Source organism: Odontesthes bonariensis, chromosome 12 (assembly GCF_027942865.1).
Source record: "Odontesthes bonariensis isolate fOdoBon6 chromosome 12, fOdoBon6.hap1, whole genome shotgun sequence".
Taxonomy (NCBI): Eukaryota; Metazoa; Chordata; class Actinopteri; order Atheriniformes; family Atherinopsidae; genus Odontesthes; species Odontesthes bonariensis.
In genome coordinates, this window is record NC_134517.1 from 34815370 (window position 1) to 34838094 (window position 22725).

General features: G+C 43.4%; 2 protein-coding genes across 4 annotated transcripts in view; one reads left to right on the plus strand and one right to left on the minus strand.

Moving 5' to 3' along the window:
* Positions 1-7785, plus strand: part of rftn2 (raftlin family member 2) — a 34313-nt gene extending 26528 nt beyond the window's left edge. Inside the window, exons 6-9 of the mRNA XM_075480218.1 lie at positions 5075-5181; positions 5263-5366; positions 5446-5527; positions 6895-7785. Coding sequence (XP_075336333.1) covers positions 5075-5181; positions 5263-5366; positions 5446-5527; positions 6895-7098 — 497 coding nt within the window. The 3' untranslated portion in view covers positions 7099-7785. The remainder of the gene's footprint in view (positions 1-5074; positions 5182-5262; positions 5367-5445; positions 5528-6894) is intronic.
* A 43-nt stretch (positions 7786-7828) lies between these two features.
* LOC142396953 (MOB-like protein phocein) lies at positions 7829-22675 on the minus strand. Of its 3 annotated transcripts, XM_075480217.1 has the most exons (9): positions 22550-22675; positions 20375-20530; positions 14052-14114; positions 13206-13306; positions 12794-12836; positions 11950-12036; positions 11796-11875; positions 10442-10553; positions 7829-9614 (listed from the first exon to the last, which is right to left on the minus strand). In XM_075480217.1, exons 1-9 carry the CDS (start codon positions 22550-22552, stop codon positions 9480-9482), a joined length of 780 nt encoding a protein of 259 aa, XP_075336332.1. In that variant the 5' UTR covers positions 22553-22675; the 3' UTR covers positions 7829-9479. The 3 variants fall into 3 exon arrangements, with proteins under 3 accessions (XP_075336332.1, XP_075336330.1, XP_075336331.1); XM_075480215.1 differs by lacking the exons at positions 20375-20530; positions 22550-22675 and adding an exon at positions 14783-14866; XM_075480216.1 differs by lacking the exons at positions 7829-9614; positions 10442-10553; positions 11796-11875; ... (2 more) ...; positions 13206-13306; positions 14052-14114 and adding exons at positions 17186-17391; positions 19242-19331.
* Positions 22676-22725: the final 50 nt, after the last annotated feature.

Here is a 22725-nt window from a genome sequence, read left to right on the forward strand (position 1 = left end):
CAAAATCAAGTTGAGAAATCAGAAACACATTGAAAACCAATTATTTAACCAATCTAAAACGCGTACAAAACAAGGATAACATTTTTTTTTTTTAGCTAAAACCGTCCGAAATTAAGTGCATCCCGTCTCTAAGTGATCAAAAACAGCCCCAAACAAAAGGTCAATAACAGCCTAAAACCAGGGAAAAACACTAAGAGCAAAACCAGGTATAAACCGTGCCAGATTAGGTCTTCAAAACCAGTCCAAAATCAGGGACAAATTATACCAGATTAGGTCTTAAACCGGTTTCAAAACCAGTCCAAAACCAGTGACAAATTATACCAGATTAGGTCTTAAACCGGTTTCAAAACCAGTCCAAAATCAGGGACAAATTATACCAGATTAGGTTTTAAACCGGTTTCAAAACCAGTCCAAAACCAGTGACAAATTATACCAGATTAGGTCTTAAACCGGTTTCAAAACCAGTCCAAAATCAGGGACAAATTATACCAGATTAGGTTTTAAACCGGTTTCAAAACCAGTCCAAAATCAGTGATAAATTATACCAGATTAGGTTTTAAACCGGTTTCAAAACCAGTCCAAAACCAGTGACAAATTATACCAGATTAGGTCTTAAACCGGTTTCAAAACCAGTCCAAAATCAGGGACAAATTATACCAGATTAGGTCTTAAACCGGTTTCAAAACCAGTCCAAAACCAGTGACAAATTATATCAGATTAGGTTTTAAACCGGTTTCAAAACCAGTCCAAAATTAGGTCCAAACCGTGCCAGATTAGGTCTTAAACCGGTTTCAAAACCAGTCCAAAATCAGGGACAAAGTTAAGTTTGACAACCATCATAAAAATCTATAAAAATCAGCCTAAAACCAGTTATTACAGGGCCAATACCAAGTTTAAATCCAGTCCAACAAGTCACAGGCATGAAAATGGGTCAGGGGTTAAAAAGGTGAGAAGGGGGCGCGGCCCAGGGGGCGGGGTATGACGAGCTTTGTTCACCAACACTGTTTCACTGATCTGCAGGCGCCAAACACACACACACATTTTCTGGAAAACACCTCCTGCCCCTTCACGCAAACCTTTCCCTCAAGTTTGACCCAAGCCCATCTCCAGCTGCACTTGATCCCTGAGTCCATCTGCTTCACAGCTGCAGCGTCCTCCTCTGTTAATGAACTCATCCTGCAAGAATATTTTGTGTTAGTTCAAATGGAACATCAGTATTAACTGTAAACAGGGCTCGAAATTAACTTTTTTCTCCACCACCCAACATGACAAGAAGATATTAATGTTACTAGCCAAACACAAAATGGCTAGTACGTTTTCTTTTCTATTAGCCACACTAAGCTTAAATTTACCACCTTTGGGCCAGTGTTAAAAGAAGAGCTGGTTTCTGTAACATGGTTACCCAGATGTCAGAACAGTAATTGGTCGTAAGTAAATGTCACTCTTAATTTAGATTAGTGGTGTGGTGTCATAACACTAGCACTTTTGAGAGATAATAGAATGGCCAATCACTGTTTCTCACATTTGGGTAGAGCCACAGCCATTATAACGAACAGCCTTGCCACTCTGTATTAAGCCCCATTGTACCGGCTCTTTGGCTGCAGTTCCACCAGAATTCCACTGGGGGCGTCGGTGGAGACCAGAATGAATGGGGCCCTATGGAGCTAGATGCTACAAATGGTCAGTTTCACCTAAGTCTCCTCAAGAGCGCTCAGGTTTGAATGTAGTTTCTGAGAGCTCAACATGGGTTTCAAGTAAAAAATATACTGAACGAGTACATCTATCCCTTTGATTTCTTACTGGTTGGCTTCTTGTAGCTAGCATTGTGCTAATGACAGCGCTCGACCAGCTATGTATCACGTCATATACACTTCAAATCCTTTTTTTAAGCAAATGAGTGGCTCTAGAAATCTAAAACTCAGCCATGGGTATTTTCTAAACATCCTCCTTCGAAAACAACATTCGAATTACTAGAGAAAAAATTATATCTTGAGATAAGGGCACGAAAGGGCGTATAGCTCCATAGGACTCCATTCATTCTGGTCTCCAAAATTGGGCGCCCCACGTGGAAAGAGGGTGGAACTGCAACCAAAATCGCCTCGTTGGAAACCGGAAATGCACCGTGAGTGGCGTATCTGTCCTATTATAGAATCTGTGGTAGAACTAACCACTGGACTACCAGATATCATTTCACCCTGGTGTTTAATTTAGAGCGAGACGGGCGGTGTTCGCTACTTTTAGGCGGCTTGAAACCATTACATTTCAATGAATCAATAAATAACATTACTGGCGACCAGTGTTTCTGTAGCGTTAAAAACAAGCTTGACACTAACTGTATTAACAATATCGAGCGAACAGGAGCTAAGCATTTCTACCAGAGCTTTAGCTAGCTCTCACGGTGTTCAAGACAAGTTGTAGCGAACAGTGACTAGTTCCCATGTCAAGAGAGCTCCTCAGTTGAAAAAAAACAATCTCGGCTTTCTAACGATCAAAAAACGCCCAAATCAAGTCTGCTGTTTTTTAAAACCATCCAGCGTGAACAAGGAATTTCTCCATTCAACACCACCGAGCTTAGTTTCCATATCACTCGTCTCGCAAAAGCAGGCTAGCAGGTAACAACTAGTATTTAACATCTGCAGCCGTCATGAGCCAGATAACGTGTTGCCCTAAACTTGATTTTCAGCACGCATGTTAGAATAACATTTATGTGCACATGTTTGCCACAGTGAGCGACTTACCTTCCATCAGTCCGTTTAGATCCAGCGGGAAATGAGGTTGCCATGTCAATCAATAAAAATGTGACTTTGCCGTCTGAATCAGTGGAACATTCGTAGGCGAGGACTGGCAACCAGGAGAGGGTTGCACCAGCTGATCAGAACACCAATAGAAAAGAAGCGCTAGTTATTAATGGCTAATAATCTCGATTGGCTGTAACCATTTGTATGCGTCAGTGGATGTACCCCCCCCAAAAAGAAAAAAAACAACTCTTTGGATCTACACGATTCACACAAGTCACCTATTTTGGGACCAAAACGGCGAATTTTGCCGAAAGGTGAGGGATTTTCATGCCTGAAGTTAGGAAACACGCTGAAAGCCTTTTCAAAATCAGTTTCACGAACATGAAACAAAGACCGGCTGAACCCACAGAAATCCGAGATGTGGCCGCTCAGAACCACCTGCAGCGGAGTTATCTGGAGCTGGAGCCACTCTAAATGTTCAGGAAAGGAGACGATGAAGATGAAGGACTCATCGCCGACCCACAGTTCCCTGCAGCTGGAACATTTGGAGATAGGAAGCGTCTAACTGAGACTTCTCTTGGATTATTTCAGTGTGAGCGAACACGGTTATTTTCAGGACCGAGGACGCGTTTTTAAGGTGGACTTTTCGGCGTCTGTCCTCTCGGCATGGCTGCCGTTTCTTCTTCTTCTTCTTTGGAAGAATCTTTCCCTTTCCAGCTCCAGAAGGGATGAGGATCCGTCTCATGATGAGAATGTCAGCTGTTCTGCAGAGGAACAGGAAGTGAGGTCGCTGAGGTCGGGAAGACGCTCCAAATATAGATCCAGTGGCAGAGGAGACGAAACAGGAAGCGTCTGATTTTTGTTTGGTTTGTTTGTTTTTGGGCAGAAAAAGACTGAAGCACATTTGGATGCGACTCCCCCGGCTTCGGTTGGTTTGTGCAGGTTCTGCTGCTGAATGGATTTGGGTCAGTCGGCGCCTTCAGCCCTCAGAGTTCATTAAATTCAGACGGGCAGCGACAGGAACCCTCCTTTCTCCTCTCGTATGATCACATGGGAAATCTGAACCTATTTCTAATAACTGGGTCAGCGGTTAGTTTCCTGAGCAGCAGAATTATTCTGCACCGATTCTAAAGGTTTAAACCAGGGCTGGGCAACGATTAAAGTGTTTAATCTAATTAATCTCATGATTTCCCTGATTAATCACGATTAATCGCATTTGTACGCAGAATCCAAAAATGAATTCAAAAGTAGCGTATAGCTTTTAGCATTTAGCTTTATTTTAAATGTGCTGCCATATGAATGAAAGTGCCATAACATTTGTTGTGCAAACACACTTTTAACATCAGCATCTTTCTGTAGTTTTTATGTAGAAGCCTCGCTCCACTGTCTGTTTCCTTGAATGACTTGCTGCTATCAGTTGTGTGTTTTGCCTTTAAGTGATATTTTAGACTGGAACTACTACGCTGAGAAGACAATTCAACTTGGCAGTGTTTACAGATGACTTTGGTTCTGTCGACTCCGCCGTCTGGAAGAACTTTAAAATGAAAATGGCCGAGTAAAAGTTCCGTACCCTTCTCCATGTTTGGTGGATCCGCCGATTCAAGATTCAAAGTTTCATTTGTCACATGCATCGTTATACACGGTACAACATGCAGTGAAATGACCTTTGCCCGCCGTCCACAAAATACAAAATATAAACTAGGTAGCAAAGTAACATTAATGGAAAGTTAAAGTAAAATTAAAAATTCCTAAATTAGAATAGTAGAATATCAAATAAAATATATAAGCAAGATTAAAATACAAAATAAGATTAAAAATATATACATATAGATTAGAATAAAGTAAAGTAAATATATGTATGTGCACAGGTTAAAGTCCGAGGTATGTGCAAAAAATGCACAGGTTTACTTTCTTTTCCGGTTCCGCAGCAGACTTTTACAAAATAAAAGCCTGAGAGCAACAAACTTTTACAAAATAAAAGCCTGAGAGCAACAGACTTTTACAAAATAAAAGCCTGAGAGCAACAAACTTTTACAAAATAAAAGCCTGAGAGCAACAAACTTTTACAAAATAAAAGCCTGAGAGCAACAGACTTTTACAATAATAAAATAAATAATAAAACCTGCGTTAATATTTATCAGCGTTAAATAATTAATGAGTTAACGCGATAATAACGAGTTAACTCGCCCGGCCCTAGTTTAAATATTCAACTTGTTGATCCGATGGTGAAAATCTGAAATCTGTTTTCATCTTCCAACAGCTTTATTTTGGTAAACAAACATTTTCCAGCTTTAATCACATGACCGCAGCCGTTTAACGGGCCGGCTTTGTTTCAGGCGAGCCGGTGCCCAGATCGCTGGAGGGTCTGTTTGTGTACGAGGAGAGGAGCACCTCCCCCCCCGCCAACGACACCATCGTGGTCGAGCAGTGGACCGTCATCGAGGTGAGACCGAGCTTTAGCCCGTTGAACCCTCCCTGGGCCCGTTCTCCCGGTGTTTTACCTGTAAATGTTGCTGGTCTGCAGGGCGCCGATGTGAAAACGGACTACGGGCCGCTGCTTCACACCCTGGCTGAGTTCGGCTGGCTGCTCACCTGCGTGCTGCCCACGCCCATCATCCGACACGACAGGTGGGAACGCACCTTTTTCCTCTTCCTGAACGCTTACACCGCTTTTGTTTTCCTGACCTCGCCGCTGTCCTGTGTTCAGTGACGGGAACCTGGCCACCAAGCAGGTCGTGTTTCTCCAGCGGCCAATCAGGAACCCAGCGGCCGGACACCTGAAGAACCAGGTGAGACGTTAACGCATTTTATTCATTTCATTTACTTACAGCGTAACGAGGCGTCACAGAACAACTCAGCAGAGATGCATCCAGGAAGTCTCTCGTTCTTTTGCCACGATTGGTCCAAAAAACCTGCAAAACCTGGAACAAAACGCCAGCTGATCGCTCACAGAAACACATCGAACACACAGTTTGGATGAATAGTTTTCCCCATGAAACAGTTTTACATTCAAACACATCTGATCAGTTGATCCTTAAAGTCTTCCTCGGTGTTTGGCTGCACCCTGGTGGACAGAAACTGAACTACACCTGAACTCGTTTCCAGACTGATTTACTTCAAATATTTAATTTAATCTATCTATCTATCTATATCTATACATATAGATATAGATAAACTGCTCAGTTTAATTATTCAGACAGATGCAAAGCAAATATTTAGTTTAGCTTCTATAAAGTAATTAAAAACTGAAGGCATCAGCACAGAGAAAGGTGTTTTTCAGTTTAAGTTTATCACTCGTCTCCTTCTGCATCTCTTCATCAGCTGAGGCCGCACAATACAAGCTCATAAATACACTTACTGATCAAAAGAACAGATAAAAACTGACAACAGAGAGACAGATGTGCAAAAAAGATGTTCAGAAAAAGATAGAGAAGAACTTCAGAGTCAAAGTGAGTTCAAAGAAACTAAAAATTACCTTTAAAATGAGTAAAAAGACATTAAGACTGACAAAAAAAATAACGTAAAGTGATCATAAAAACACAAATTAACCTCAAAGACTCAGAGACAAACAAAACCTGACTAAAAGGAGACGGAAATGACCATAAAAACAAACAAAAAGGCAAAGACTATCAGGCTGCAGGCATGAAAAACAAATTTATATGATATAAACTCACCATATGGAATTGAAAATTTACCAAATGATACAAACTGACAGAATGAAACAAAAAAAACTAAACTAAATGAACTAAAACTCATCATAAAGACACAAAAAGTGATGAAAAACATTCAAAATGAAACAGAAATTTACCACAAACGGACTGAAAAGACTAAGTTTTAGTTCATTTAGTTTATTTTAGTGTCTTTTCAGTCCGTTTGTGGTAAATTTCTGTTTATTTTTGGTTCGTTTTTAATGTTTTTGATCACTTTTTGTGTCTTTATGATACGTTTTAGTTCATTTAGTCTATTTTAAAGACCCAAAAAGTGATGAAAACATTCAAAATTAACCAGAAATTAACCACAAACTGACTGAAAAGACACTAAAATCGACTAAATGAACTAAAACTTCATTCAAAATGAACCAGAAATGAACCCAGATTCCCTTCTGAGGTCATCGGGAGTAAATAAAACCCTGTTGGTGTTGGTCTTGTGTCTCCAGCCAGCGGCGGTGCACGCGGACGTGTCCGGTCGCTCCGTGAGCCGCTCCATCAGCGGCTCCGCCCCCACGGACGACCTCTCCCCCGTGGCGGGAGGCATCGGGGGCTTCCCGGTGTTCGGAGGGGGGTTCCCCAGCTCCCTGTCGCACCTGGAGGAAGGAGGCTTCGAGCAGGAGGAGGGGAAGGCGGAGGTCACCTGCATGTGAGCAGGAAGGCGGCGGATGATGTCACCACGGCAACGTTATTTAACGCAGAACTCAGCACTTTTTAAAAAAACGAAGCCATAATGAGAAGAACACAGCTCGCTCCCGGACGTCTGACGATCACATGGTACTGTCGACACGCTGAAATCAAACCGTACTCTGTGTTGCATTGTGGGTAGTGTAGTTTAGAAATGAGTGGAACTCTCCTTTAATGCAGATCTCTGATCTTCTAATTCCTCTGGTTGATCATCAGGTGAGGCAGGGGGCAAAAGTCTTGGGACAAACGTTCAGAACTATGGCTCAAGATCACTTTAAATACGAGAGAAAGTCGGACAGAAACGAGGGACTTTTTGTCTGGAAATGTGTCACAGATGCTGTAAAAGACTTTTTTAACCTGAGAAACTCCTTCCGGCTCCTTTAAGAAACTGATTTCTGGGTCTCGGGATGTTTTAGGGAGTCGATGTGTGGTTTCAGTCTGGAGTTGTAAATGATTTAGATGAATTTTTTAACTAAACATCAGTATTAATGTTGCATGTTTTCCTTCTCTTTGGGAGTTGTACATGTTCTTTCCTTTTTGTCATTTGGTGCTTTTTCAGTCTAAAGACAGTATTTCCTGTGATTGTCCTTCAGTTTTTGACTCCTTTACTGGATTTCTGCTCCCTTTATGGAATAAAATATAAAGAAAAAGGTCCTTTTTTTAATATTTTATCAAATATTTTGTGTTTTCCCATCCAGCTGTGGCTTCATCAGCTGGTTTGGAGTGAATGAGCGTGTGTTGTGTGGCCAGCAGGTGGCGCTGGAGGCTTGCGTGATGACCAGAAACCAAAACAAAAAGTCCACACAACCGTGTGAATAATAGATTTTTTTTTTTTTTCCTTTTTTATTAACAGACATCATGAAAATGTCAACAGTAACAAAATTTTTTAGTCCATTTAAAAAACAAAAGGTGGGTTGGACAGATGAGACTCCTCCCACACAATAACTTAACGAGGAGAGGTTAAAGAGGGAGGTGGGTTGTGCTCTGACTCTTCATGTCTCCTCCTTTAATGTGGCGTTTATCGGGCGTTCAGGAGGACGGCCGCACGGCGTTTAAAGGGGGGGGGGGGGGGGGATCCGTCCGAACGCCTCGACTGAGAGGACACGTACGCACAGAGCGACCACGAAGCCGCACGCCTGCGCCGTGTTTTCGACGGCGTTGCTACGTCTTTAGATCCGTTTGATGGGGGCGCCCCCTCCGAACCGAACCGGGGCGGGTCAGCGACACAAAGCGAAGAGAAGCCGATAAGAAACACCAGCGGGAACATGACGGCGAGTCCAGAGGAGGGGGTCATATTTACAGAGGGACGGGGGCGAAGAAGAAGAAAACCCCAGAATGACCACGGCGAGCGGCGGCGTTCACATTAATGCTTTTTTACTGTCGCGTCGGTTTCTTAAATCGCCGCAGTTTAAGGAGCCAAATCAGTCGTCTGACTTTTTATAAAAACAGACGGGAGAAAGACGGGAGTTCTCCGCCAACCGGGAGCTGCGAGGTGGCGTCGTTTCCGGGGTTACGGACTCCGGCGGCGACCCGTTTCGCCGGTTTTCCTGCTCGGCTGCAGTCGCCTTCCTCACATTCCTGGAAACAGTCTCTGACTCACAAACTATTAAAAAAAAACATCCTGAACTGAAGGTCTGTGCGCTAAAGAGGAACTGGAGAGTGAAACTAACTGTTGCATTGTGGGTAATGGAGTCCCCAGAGAGAAATATCTGCTCTCATCTTAAACGGGTGGAATGACCCTTTAACGCAGCTCCTTTGTTGTTGTTTTTTACGCGTTTAAGAAGGCGTTCTGAGTCTGAAAGCTTCCGAGCGTCTTCTTCTTCTCTGCTTCGAAACATTTACGCGTTTAAGAAGGCGTTCTGAGTCTGAAAGCTTCCGAGCGTCTTCTTCTTCTCTGCTTCGAAACATTTATATTTATTTATATTTAATTCACTCGACTTCCATCTAACGAAACGGATAAATAAAACTAACCGGCCGGGGTTACACGTGCGGCGTCCTGCAGATGGAAAAAAAGTTGTCGTCTTTATGGTGAGTAAACTTTTGGGCTTCGATAAGTGGTAAAAACACAAAAAGATGGCGTCTGAAAGCGGGCCGGATCGTGTTGTGGTGAATGAGAAGCGCGAGCGGAAACGTAACGATGATGCAGGACAGGCTGAACTCCTGGCAGCTTTGCTTCCTCTGGGACAGACACGGGTGGGTGGGGGGAGGAGGGACGTGGACAGTGTCACTACACAGGAGCCTGAATACACTGTAGTGTGGGTCTAAATATAAGCAGAATGAGTGCGTCTCCTCTGTATTGTGTAGATATTGTGAGTTTACGTCTCCCTTAAATGGCAGCGGCTGCTGGTTAGGCCTCGCTCTCGCCAGCTGACGAGGTGTTCTGCACTTCCTCCTCCAGGATCGGCACGATCAGGTTGTCCTTCGACATCAGGTTGTACTTCATCACGAAGCGCGTGAACCGGTGACACAGGAACGTCTCGTTCTGCACACACACAACAGAGCAGTGAAACGGTTGCCAACAGCAACATGAGGACGTGGTCCAACCGGTTGGCTTTACGCTGGCGTTTCTGAGGGTGTGTCTGCACTACATTACCCATGAGCCTCGGCTGGAAGACAATGGGTGAAATGACCTGAAAGTATGTGAACTCTCTAAAGACTAAAGGAAACACATCGCACTGTCCCTTTATGAGACGAAGGAGGTCATTCTGACCCACAATTCTTTGCAGCCGCATCTTTTATAGGAACGCTTGATAAACTTTCAATGAAGTAATAATATAGATAATCTCTAATATGAAATATAAAGGGCTGAGCGAGTTAACTCGTTATTATTTAACGCTGATAAATATTTTATTGCGTATTAACGCAGTTTTTATTCTTTATTTTATTATTGTAAAAGTCTGTCGCTCACAGGCTTTTATTTTGTAAAAATGTGTTGCTCACAGGCTTTTATTATTGTAAAAGTCTGTTGCTCACAGGCTTTTATTTTGTAAAAATGTGCCGCTCACAGGCTTTTATTTTGTAAAAAGGTGTTGCTCACAGGCTTTTATTTTGTAAAAATGTGTTGCTCACAGGCTTTTATTTTGTAAAAATGTGTTGCTCACAGGCTTTTATTTTTGTAAAAGTCTGTTGCTTTCGGCCAAAAGCCGAATGTGGTTTTTTTGGCGTTTTCGGCCGAATATTCTTGGTTGCCAAATATTCGGTGCACCTCTAATAATGACGTCACACAGGTGGGAAAAGACGGCGAGGAATCTTAATCCGACAGATTATCGGCTCCCAACTGTTCAGAGACGCATAAAGTCTTTAACCCACCTCGTACTTGTCAAATATCTGACGATGATGGAAGTAGGCGTGAGAGAATATCCTATAGATGCGACGACAGACGGAGCCCAGCTTGGCCACCGATGACTCCTTGATGCTCACCCTGCGAACACAAAGCAGCCGGATCACCCAGATTAATCTCCACCCGGATTAACCGGGACGCGGCTGTCCCGACATTTAAAAGGACAAAGTTTGTACATCAGCAGGATGTGAAGAGTCCGTTTCTGTTTGCTGCTTTCTTCTTTGTTTCGTCTGATTAAAGCTTCACATTGTAGAGGCTGAACACCAAAACGTTATCCTTACATTCACTGATGAAGGAAGAAATGTTCTTATTCACGATGAATCAGTAACGACAGCAAGTAAAAAAGTCCAAATTGAATGAAAACAAGAAGAATTCAGGAGTTTTACTCAGCTGGACGCAGCTTAAAGGGACAGTTCGCCTCTTTTGCCATGAAGCTGTGTGACATCCCATATCAGCAACATCATTTATGAACATCTTCTTACCCCCTGCATTTTATGAGTTTTATGATATTTCTGGAATTGTTGAGGGAGGTAGAATGAGATAATGAAAATGATTTGTTGTTGGGAGTTCAAACTGTAACCTACATTTTGAATACTTTTTTTTATTTATTATTATTTTTATTATTTCATATTCATTGCACAGTAATTTGCTGACTAATTACTGCGGTTTAATGTATCTTTTTTAATCATTTAATTATTATTTTCTTTACTGCCATGTGTTTTGGATGTTTAAATTATTGGATGTTGTTATATTAACATGAAAAACCAATAAATATATGTTTAAAAAAAAAAAAATACATTTGCATCACAAAATCGTTTCTCCAGGAAAAAGTCAGACCGACCTCACAATCTCTTGGCCCTATTTTCTCTCCCTTCGTATCACTGCCTGCTGTGCAGACCGAGCAGCAAACAGCGTAACAGGCGCGGCTGTCGCTAGGTAGCTGTACGCATTGATATGAAGGGAGGCAAAAATAGGGCCAAGAGATTGTGAGGTCTGACTTTTTCCTGGAGAACCATTTTGTGATGCAAATGTATTACTCTGTTGAACGCATATTGTTTTGAGAAGCAAAACGCTTTATTTTTTAAACCCCAGCCAACTAGCCGGACTACCTTCATCAACACCAAAACGAGGCTGGAACTCTGCTCACAGGACGCAGCAGGGGGTAAGAAGATGTTCAGAAATGATGTTGCTGATATGGGATGTTACACAGCTTCATGTCAGAAGAGGCGAACTGTCCCTTTAAATGAGCTGAAAGTGAGGAGCAGACTCAAACCCCTGAAAGATGCTGGATCTGATAAAGTCTGCAGTCGGACAGCGACTGACCTGCTGGGGAAGTATTTGTTGCTATTGAGAAGGCAGGCAGCTCCGTCCAGCGTGTGCCTGGTGTAGTCGATGGCAGGGCACTGAGGGCAGCAACACAAACCGTCAGTCACAGCAGAGTTTCACCCGCAGATTCACCAGCGACGACCGGACTCACCTCTTTGGGTGTCTTATGGGCGGCGCAGAGGAAGATCCACTGCTCTGTGGCCGTCATCTGGGTGCACGTGTCCGGGTGACACTCGCTCTGCGGCGGAGAGACGACAGTTTGGGATTCCTGACAACACTTTTAACTCTTTGTTAGAGCCGTCCGCAGCGTTTCTGTGGGCTGGTTTCATCCGAACGCCATCAAAGGTTCGCTTTCAGTTTACTTCTTGCGACTGTTAAAGGGATAGTTTGCCTCTTCATGTCGAAAGAGGCGAACTATCCCTTTAAAACTAAAACTGGGGATTTTATCAAGGAATAAATCTCATTGCCGCCACCTCTTATTGATTATGAATGAATTTATTTAAAGGACAGCATGCTATACCATAAATCAGCCATTTCATGAACAACAACAACAAGATGGTTACATCGGATTTAGCAGGAGTGCTATTTTCCATCTGTAGTCCTTAAAGGGGGATGGGGTAGGGAGTACAATTATTATCATTTTTTTCCCTTTCTTCATTTAAAAAAAAACAAAAAAAAAAACCTAATTTTAATTTGTTCATTTCCGAATTATACATTTTGATTCATATTTTATTTAATATTCTATTTAAAAAAGTCTTTAAGAAGCCTGATTTAAAATAAAATAAAAATAAATTAAATTAAATAAATAAATAAAAAATAATTAAAAAAATTAAATTAAAAAAAAAAAGAAGAATTATGGGGACATTATCTACATGAAGGCCTCTGCCAGCTCTCTACAGACGTTGGACGGTGTTAATAAATGTTCATGATGGGCTGTAAATCATCTAAAGAACATAAAAAGTACCAGATTGGGGGGGGGGGGTTGAGTTACTCACCTGCAGTTTTACAGCAAGTCCATTGAGCTCCAGACAGAACTGTCTGCAAGAGAATCCAACAAGAACACGGTTAGAGGTTCCAGTTTCTACTTCAATAAGCAGATTTTAGAGGGTTAGAGCAGCTCGTATCCACCCGTTCCCTCCATAATAAAAAACAATGAAACCTCCTAATACCAGAGGATAGACTGTCCTCAGTACGATTCATGGAACGTGTTTAAACTGGCACGAGTTAAATAAAACGGTGACCCAGCAGGAAATCAGAGGTGTGAAAGTAGAGTTCAGTTCTGTCCTGACTTCAGCTCTGTGCCTGAGGCCGCTCAGGATAGGTTGAAAACAGAAATATAAAAAGGAAAACAACCACAGAACAACCACCCGTCTGCAGGTATGTGGACACCAGGTCAGAGCGTTTTACCTGAGGTGCTCGTACTTCCACACCCCCTCGTCCTGACCCTCCGGGGGTTCCAGGATTTTGTCGATATTGGAACAATCTGACCGAATGTTCTGTTGAATGTACTGAAACAGAAACACACAGGAACACTGAAACGGCTGAAAACACTCAGATACTTTCTCTTCTTCTCTGGTTCTGTTAACCAGATCACCAACATTTTGAAGCAGATTGAACACATATATCTCTTTTTCAATAAATCCAACAGACCTCACCTTTAATAGAGGACATGTTGATTACGATTACACTACAACGACTTAGATTATAATCTGTTTGAACTGGTCTGGATCTTTGAAGAGCTTCGAGATTACATTATCTATTATTTCCTGATATAAACTGAATTTAATTCAACCGGATCTCTTAGACGTGTTGTTTTTTTTCAGCTGAATTATGCTAAAAACAAGGTGAATGTATTTGGGCCCAGGATGTAGACGAAGTCCATAGACCAAACATTAATATCTCATGGTTATCAATTGACTGGAAGCAGAAAAATCTGGAAACTTTGATATTGACTTTGACCCCATTTACCTGCCAAAACTGCTATAATCCAAACCCAGAATATTTACAAGTTAATGTAATTCTCTCTTTCAATAATATCAGTTTTACTTATTTAACTGAACATGTGTTTTAATGTCTGCAGATAACTTTTAAACTTATTATCAAACAGAAAAGTTAGCCTGGAAATCGTTTTCTTTTTACTTGGGACATGCCAACTACAGATGTGTTCAGCTGAATAAATCATAAATAAACTGAGCTTTTTAAGACAATTCACCAGCAACACAACGCAGCCCGAGTTGTGGAGGGGAAACGCACCTGTTGAACAGCCAGGGTGCTGTCCATCTCCTCAAATGATTCATCCGGCCAGTTGTAGAAATCCTGCAGAGAACAGCTGTCAGTGCTGACAACTAGCAGTTAACAAATGCTAACCACAGGAGCTAGCTGTCAGCTTCCGTTAACTCAGAACAACTAACCGAATCTGGTGTTAACAAACGACATGGCACGACAAATGTGGATTTAAGGCATTCATATAAATATCTAACCATTCGTCTATAAGCTCACGGGCAGGAAAATCTTTATTTTTCTAAAGTTAACAGTTGTAATTCTTCCTGTACCAATGCTAAGACTTTAGCTAGCTAGCTAGCTTTCTAACGTCAGCTAGGATGTGACTACTTCCTGCAACGCTGAGGAGCGCAGCTGTGGGTTTGGTGGTACCTAATACCGTGTACACCTCTGTCATTGTTTAACTTTACTTCAAGTGTAAACCAAAGATTATTTAAATCTAATATCAGACACGAGAGGTAGCTTTGACGTTAAACGTTATTCCAGCAAGTAGACGGTAGAGGAGCCAAAGCTAACGACAGCTAGCCAAAGCTAGCTCGTTAGCTGTGTATATGCAGGTCAAGCCCTTCAGACCGGAGCTCTGAGACGGAACTATCGACTCAAACAGGTGCCGAAATACAAAACAGCATCACGGAGACAGCTTCGCCCTATCACGGGGACCAGCTGCAATAACACCCCAGAGTTCCCGAGGGGAGAAAACGAACCTTAGCCTTGGTTCCAGGCCGATTCCTCCTGAGAACTGCAGCACCCTCCGCCATGACCATCTCGACAGAATACCCGGATGTTCGTCAGCGGCGGCGTCGTAGCTGAGAGGCGGAAGTGCTCCGGTCACAGGGTGATTTATGACGGAGCGTAAAGGTTTACAAAACCAAATAAACCGATTTATTAAGTGAAATTGTATCGATAAACAACCGGCTTCACATTCAAAGCCCTAAGCAACACAAATAAGGCAGTAATAAGAACACAGAGGACTACAAACAGCCACAAATCCCCCTGAGAGAGAGACAGAAGTCAAATAAAGATTGTTGGGGCGACCACAAAAGGCAAAAAACAACCACTTTTATACTGAAGAAAAAGATGACTATGCAGTATGGTTACTACAAAACAAAAAAATAACCTTCAGGAAACACACAAAGACTACAAAGAACAACAAGAAAACACAAGAAAAAACAACAGAAAACCACAAATAAATACAAATACAGTCACAACAACATAACAAGAACAAGAGCTGCCAGTTTGGGAGGCAGAGCCTTCAGTTATCAGGCCCCTCTCTCTGTGGAACCAGCTGCCAGTTTGGGAGGCAGAGCCTTCAGTTATCAGGCCCCTCTCTGAGGAACCAGCTGCCAGTTTGGGAGGCAGAGCCTTCAGTTATCAGGCCCCTCTCTGTGGAACCAGCTGCCAGTTTGGGAGGCAGAGCCTTCAGTTATCAGGCCCCTCTCTGTGGAACCAGCTGCCAGTTTGGGAGGCAGAGCCTTCAGTTATCAGGCCCCTCTCTGTGGAACCAGCTGCCAGTTTGGGAGGCAGAGCCTTCAGTTATCAGGCCCCTCTCTGTGGAACCAGCTGCCAGTTTGGGAGGCAGAGCCTTCAGTTATCAGGGCCCTCTCTGTGGAACCAGCTGCCAGTTTGGGAGGCAGAGCCTTCAGTTATCAGGCCCCTCTCTGTGGAACCAGCTGCCAGTTTGGGAGGCGGAGCCTTCAGTTATCAGGGCCCCTCTCTGTGGAACCAGCTGCCAGTTTGGGAGGCAGAGCCTTCAGTTATCAGGCCCCTCTCTGTGGAACCAGCTGCCAGTTTGGGAGGCGGAGCTTTCAGTTATCAGGCCCCTCTCTGTGGAACCAGCTGCCAGTTTGGGAGGCGGAGCCTTCAGTTATCAGGCCCCTCTCTGTGGAACCAGCTGCCAGTTTGGGAGGCAGAGCCTTCAGTTATCAGGCCCCTCTCTGTGGAACCAGCTGCCAGTTTGGGAGGCAGAGCCTTCAGTTATCAGGCCCCTCTCTGTGGAACCAGCTGCCAGTTTGGGAGGCGGAGCCTTCAGTTATCAGGGCCCTCTCTGTGGAACCAGCTGCCAGTTTGGGAGGCGGAGCCTTCAGTTATCAGGCCCCTCTCTGTGGAACCAGCTGCCAGGTTTTATAAACAAACCAGAAGTGAATTGGTGCAGTTGGTCTTTGTTACCACCCAAAAAGACACGTAGAAGAAGAAAACTGTTTAGGTGACAAAGGGGAAGAAGCACTCGTTGTAGATGCTGCTTTAAGAGACGTTTAACGACATTTCAGATGTTGCTGACCATATTGGTGACCAATTTGTTGCTTACCTGAATGGACAGATGCCATTAAGATGGTGCTATCTCCAACTTGACCACTAGATGTCAGTAGACGTTATAAAGTTATTTAAAATGTTCCAGCAAACCGACACCGACCAGTTATCAAAGCTCCTTTCTTTGAAATGTCAGATCACAAAGATCAATGGAAAAAGCTCCTTTTTGACATTTAATCATCAGTCTATAAAACTTAATTTCACTTAAAGCTTCACTGAAGACTTTCTTGGAAACTAAACAGCTGCTTCGGTCCTGTTTTCCTTTAGAACGGATACTTTGACAGTTAAAAAATAAAGTTTGTCCTTGTATGACAGAAACAGTTTTACATGGCATTAATCAGCATTTTCACAGTTAAAATTAGCTGCAGCATTAAATACTGTTAAAATACGAGGCAGAATACATGTAGAGAGCTTCCTATAAGCCCCCGATAGCAACAACACGGCAGCTCTGAGCTAACAGTGCAATAGTACGCGTTCATTCATTCATTGGTCTTAAAGTATTGGTGAAATAAAGACAGATAATGCCTTTTTTAGAGGCTGTATTGTGTTTTCTCCCGTTATATGGATATACGCCGACCTCCAGTGATCTAAATATCTTCCGAAGAACGCCGACTTTCACCAAACTGTTATCGAAATAAGGTTCAGGTTTAAAAAAAAAACAAAAAAAAACGATCTTCTCCTTAAAATGAAAGTTTGAACTGTTAAGTCACACATTCAGCTTCCATTCAATTGTCTGGAGTGGAAGAATCCAGTTTGATTTAACTACAATAAAATATGTTCAAGAACAGAAAGAATCAACAAAGATTTGAAGTTTGACTTTATTATTGTAACAAAATGTGATTGGAATTATTTACAATTTGCAGCACGACATAAAAAAAGAAAAACAGACACAAAATGAAGTTAATGTCTTCTCTGCGGGGACGACAGACTTCACACTGAAAAACAAACTGAGGGTTCACTCCATGTATTTGCCGAGGATGTCGGAGTCACGGAACAGGAAGTAGTCCTGCGGGAGAGAAGAGACGAGACGTTAAAACCGGGAACAGAAAAAAGGTTCCAGAGCGAGCGAAATGAACCGGAAAAATCCGGGCAGCAACAAGTTGTTTAATCACAGCCGAAGAAGACGTGAACCATGAAGGAAAGGAGACGATTCAGTCTGAGGATAAACGAGAGGACTGAAGGATAAGTGTCACTTTTTAAAGATAAACCACGATAATAAAAGGTCATGGGCGTCAGTTTGATTTCAGAAGTGCTGGGGACAATTACCATAAACCTGAGTAAGGTTTGAAAAGTGCTGGGTACAAGCTAGGCCCATTACTTCCGAATTGAGGTTTAGGGTCCTACAGGCATTGCATTAGATGATGCGTATCGACGCGATATTGTCCACGTATTAAAAGTTAAAAGCCATCTGCGCGGTCTTGTTTAGGCCGTCGGAAACATCCTGGGTTGGGACAAACTTAAGAGTAGGCCCTATTCGTATTTCAAAATCCGCATTTTAGTACAAGACACGATTTTGGTAATTGCACAGCCCTTGACACACCAACAAATCTCTAGCCCCTTTCAGACTGCCGAATAACCCGCGTTTAATTCGAGAATTTAGCGTGTCCGCTGTTGCGTTCACACTGCCGACCCGGGCTGCCGCGTCAACTCGCCTTTCGACCCGCGTCGGACCCTAGTCTTTTTGCCGAGCCGAGTTTGATGTGAACGCAATCGACGCGGGTCGGACGTGGGCGTGACGTGAGGAGTTTAAAAGACAGAATGTACAGCTGATTCAGAACAACAGCGACAGGTGAGGACAAGTTTCACTCTGTTTTACATCAAGTTGGAGACATTTTTTAATATGGCCAACTGGGGAGACAAGGAGGTCCGCGAGCTCCTCAGCCTCCGAGCAGAGGACGTTATTTACCGCCACATGTCGGGGACGGTGAAAGATGGACCTCTGCTGGAAGGGCTGGCGAGAAAGATGGGAGAGCGCGGTTTCCCACGCACCGTAAAGTAACATCTCCATGAACTGCATATACAATTGCAAAAACACCTCAAGGTGTATTTAACCCTACCTCTGACGCATGGCTTGTGCCTACGTCATTGTACACGCCCAGCATTTTATGCGTTTCGTGTGACGCTCTGCCACTAGGCCACGCCCCCTGAACTCGGCTTCAGGCGACACGGGTCACCCTGACACGCCAAGCGTTCACATTGCTCGACGCGGGTCGAAGGTGCAATTTGGACCCACTAAGGTAGCGGGTCGCAGTGTGAAAGGGGCTACAGACAAACCTCGACCAAGCAAGAGCGCATCAGGAGACGTAGCCTGGCGACAAACAGCCCTCGCCCTGACAAAGTTTTCAAACATTACCAGGCTATGAAACGACGGGCAAGAGTGAACGAGCAGCAACCCCTGATATGCAACCCCTGATCGCCTGATATGCATCATAAACACTGACGAATCTTCACCTGCAACGTCTTTCATCGCTCGTTACTGTAACAGACTGAGACCGCCAGCGCAGTGTGTGGGAGCGGATTCAACATAGTTGCTATTCAGCTATGGGGGCTGATCGCAAGCGCATTCATACAAGGAGAGTGAAAGCAGAGCGGATCAAATAGTCTTTGGTTAGGAGAATGCCATGATATAAAATTATAGTTTTTAGGTTCTGCACCAAAAGCGGCGTTTGCACTTTCTCTACTTTCTTAAAGTGGTGGGGACAAATCTGCTCGTCAGACAAAGTGCCGGGAACGCGTCCCCACCGTCCCCGGCCTGATAAAGGTGATATTTTATATTATACGAATAATACGACAGCTTTCTTATGGGAGAACATCTGCAGGAATTTCTCCGACTCGGAGTCTGAAGCTGAGCCTCACCTTGTCTTCCAGAACAACTTTGGTTCCTCCGTACTCCGGCAGCAGAACCTTCTCTCCAACCTTCACGCTCACCGCCTGAAAGTCGCCTTTCTGGAAGAACAAACCCAAACACAGAAAATGACACAACATCCCAAACTGAAGCTTCACCGCCATCTTAGGAACCTTCTTTACGACACTAAAGAGAAACTGTTGTGCACACTCAAGGCCGTGCACGTGGGACATTTAAACGCTCAATGCATTTTTAAAGTTTGAGCTCGTTTTTCTAAGTTGCGTATTAATCGTTTGTCCAAATAGTCAAAAATGAATGGAAACTTCTTTCCTTCGGAAGAAAAACGTGATGTCGGTCGCGTTCAGTCTGGCAGTTTTTCACAGAAAACACCAGAAAGAGTCTGTGTTCGAAACCGCATACTTCTCCTACTAACTTTCTGAGTTAGTATGCGAGTTTGAGTAAGCGAGAAGTTCCCGGATGCATACTAGATTCTCCTAAATGTTGGGTATGCATCATGAGGTTACTACTCATACTCAAACTACCCAAGATGCAACGTAACGTGACGTCGCCGATCCTCATTTCCTGTCAAAACGGCAGTTTCAAGCTAGCTACAACGAGGGTAGGTTCACTTCCTGTTTTCAAAACAAAAGCACCAATTGTATGGTAATGGCTTTCCCTATGATAAAAGGCAACGGGTATTTTATTTTGTGAAAATAACAGGAAGTGCGTCGCTCGCTGCGGCTAGCTTTAGTAGCGCCGAATTCGTGGGAACAAAATTGTAAACAGCCGGTATTTTGTCAGGTTTTCAACACGTTGGGGATCTAAACGACTACTTTCTCACCTGAAAATGTTTCAAATGTTGCTAAAGTTTACAGAGTTTAGAGCTTAAGGGAAATCTGCTTCAGGCCGGCTGATTTCGGTTCGGGCAGGAGCGAAATGCATTGTGGGTAAACGCTCTGCATACTGCTTGATCGATGAGTATGGAAGTATGCAGTATGCAGTATGCAGTATGCAGTATGTAGTATGCAGTATACGGTTTCAAACACAGCCAGAGTTTCAGTCAAAAGAAGGTCTGCTAAAACCGGTCAAATTTCAACGATAAATGCATTTAAACGGGCAGTTAACGGCGTTCTCCTCTGATCACCTGGTTGACGGCGCCCGGTCCGACGGCCACCACCGTGGCCTGCAGCACTTTGCCCTGCGCCTTCTCCGGCAGCATGATGCCGCCCTTCGTCACCGTCTCTGCGATGAGGCGCTCCACCAGCACCCGGTCGAACAGAGGGAGGAACTTTCTGAAGGCCTGAAAGAGACCGCAGACAGATGAGCGAGTTCCAGAACCGGGTAACGACCACAACCCACTTTGAACTGATCGGAAAACCACAAACTGCCTCTACAGTGTTAAAACTCCAGCTCCAATAAAATCAGGGGTCCTACAGGTGAATCAGGGGTCCTGCAGGTGAATCAGGGGTCACTAAAGGCCAATCAGGGGTCACTACAGGCCAATCAGGGGTCACTAAAGGCCAATCAGGGGTCCTGCAGGCGTTTTTATCATTAATTAAACCCAGATTATGCAACAAAATTATTTCTAGATTGTAGATGACATGAAGAAGGTGTAAATAAAGCGGATGTTTTTGATTCCTGCAGAGATTAAGCAGCTGAAACAGAGTAGTATGCGCAGCAGGAGGGTTGCTGGTGAGATTCTTTGTTACATCCACCCGAGAAAAGACATCAGGGAAGCTAATCTCTTGGGATTTAGTTTGCAGAATTTCCAAGAGTCAAGATGTAGTTAATTAAGGCGGACCACGGAGTTACTATAAAACCTTTGTTAAACATTAAAAGAAGCGTCTAAATCCGTCCTTGTGGCTTCAAAGTGTCTGACAGCAGCAGATGCAGCAGTGACCTTGGGTGAAGGCTGGTAGGAGGAGGTGGGGGAGGACTGGGTCCAGTGGGGGAGGACTGGGTCCAGTTTGAAGGCTGGTAGGAGGAGGTGGGGGAGCTGCTGCACTCATTCTTTGACTGTTTGACCCTGAAGGACGAGGACTGATGAAACACCTGACAAACCAACATGAGGCCGACCCAACGGCCTCCAACCAGCGCGAGATAACTCCAGTTTCCACAAGCTCACGGTCATCATTAACTTACCATTATCTGCCAACTTCAAACAACTACTTACACTTATTTAACCGACTTAATGAGTTCAGAAAGTCTGACTCAAAACCGCCACATCTTGTTTATTTAACCATCAGAAAAAGCCAGTTTCTCCAGTAAAAATCTAATCAAATATAAAATAATTGGATAAAACAAGACACTTTCCTACATTTAGACCCATTTTCACCAGTAAAAATCTATTTGTTACAGTATTTCTGAACTGTGGACATGTCGATGAACATTTCAATAATTAAATTTTTGTCATCCACCGATCAGAAAGCTTGTGGTTCAAATCTCAGCTTTCCCCAGGACACATGCTGCAGTGCCCTTGGGCAAGAGACTGAACCCCAGACTGGAGCCTTTTATAAAAAATAAATAAAAAGCCATCTGAGTAAATAAGGAAGTATCCTGAATTATTACCTGTATGTGTACTATAATACTTAAATGTATTGTGGCACTGATTCTACATCTCAGGTAGAAAAAAAATATGATAAATTATGATCAAATTTACTAAATGAATGCAGCAAACTCCAAATTAACCTGAAATATGGGAGAAAACTAAGAATAAAAGGGACATAAAATGTGAAAAAAGTACCATAAATGTGTTCTGAAGCACTCTTCAAGAGTATAAATGTACCTGATTTACAGGTACCTGAACTGAATGACAATATAAGATGAAAAAAGGAGCAGGGACCATTAATCTAACTGCAGGTCTGCGGATCGGAAGGTCACGAGTTCGATCCCCGGCTCCTCCCATTATAGGCTAGGTCAATCGGGACTTAATTTACTCCAATCATGAGTATCTGGTAGTGGTAGTGAATGAATAACAATGAGACCCAATGATCTGCCTGAGACATCATTTGAAACAGCGGCTGCATAAATCTGCAGTTTCCTGCTGCAGTTTTTTTTTACTTTAAGGAGCATCGCGAATGTAAAGCATGTGGTAAAAGATCCATTTAAAGAAACGTGGTACAAGTTCAGTCACTGCGCTCCCCTGCAGCGTGACCTTGTGAGTTGATGTTACTGTTAGCTTACACAACGTTAGCAGCTGACAACCCACATGGTGAGAAATTAAAACGTTTAAAATAACGCGAACGATCCCCTGAATTCTGTGCATGAACCCTAAGCTTTCACGGATCATTAAATCCAGGAAATAGACGGTTATTCTTACCATTTCTAGACGTGAGAGAGAACTGAGAGCCGGCGTGATGATGCAGCCCTTCTGTGAGCGTGGATCTGACACTCTCAAGTAGTCTCTCCACGTGAAGAAATATCTAGAACGCGCATGCGCACTACCTGCCTGGGTCCTCCAGCGCCTGAACGAAAGTTCTAGCAACACGACGCTGA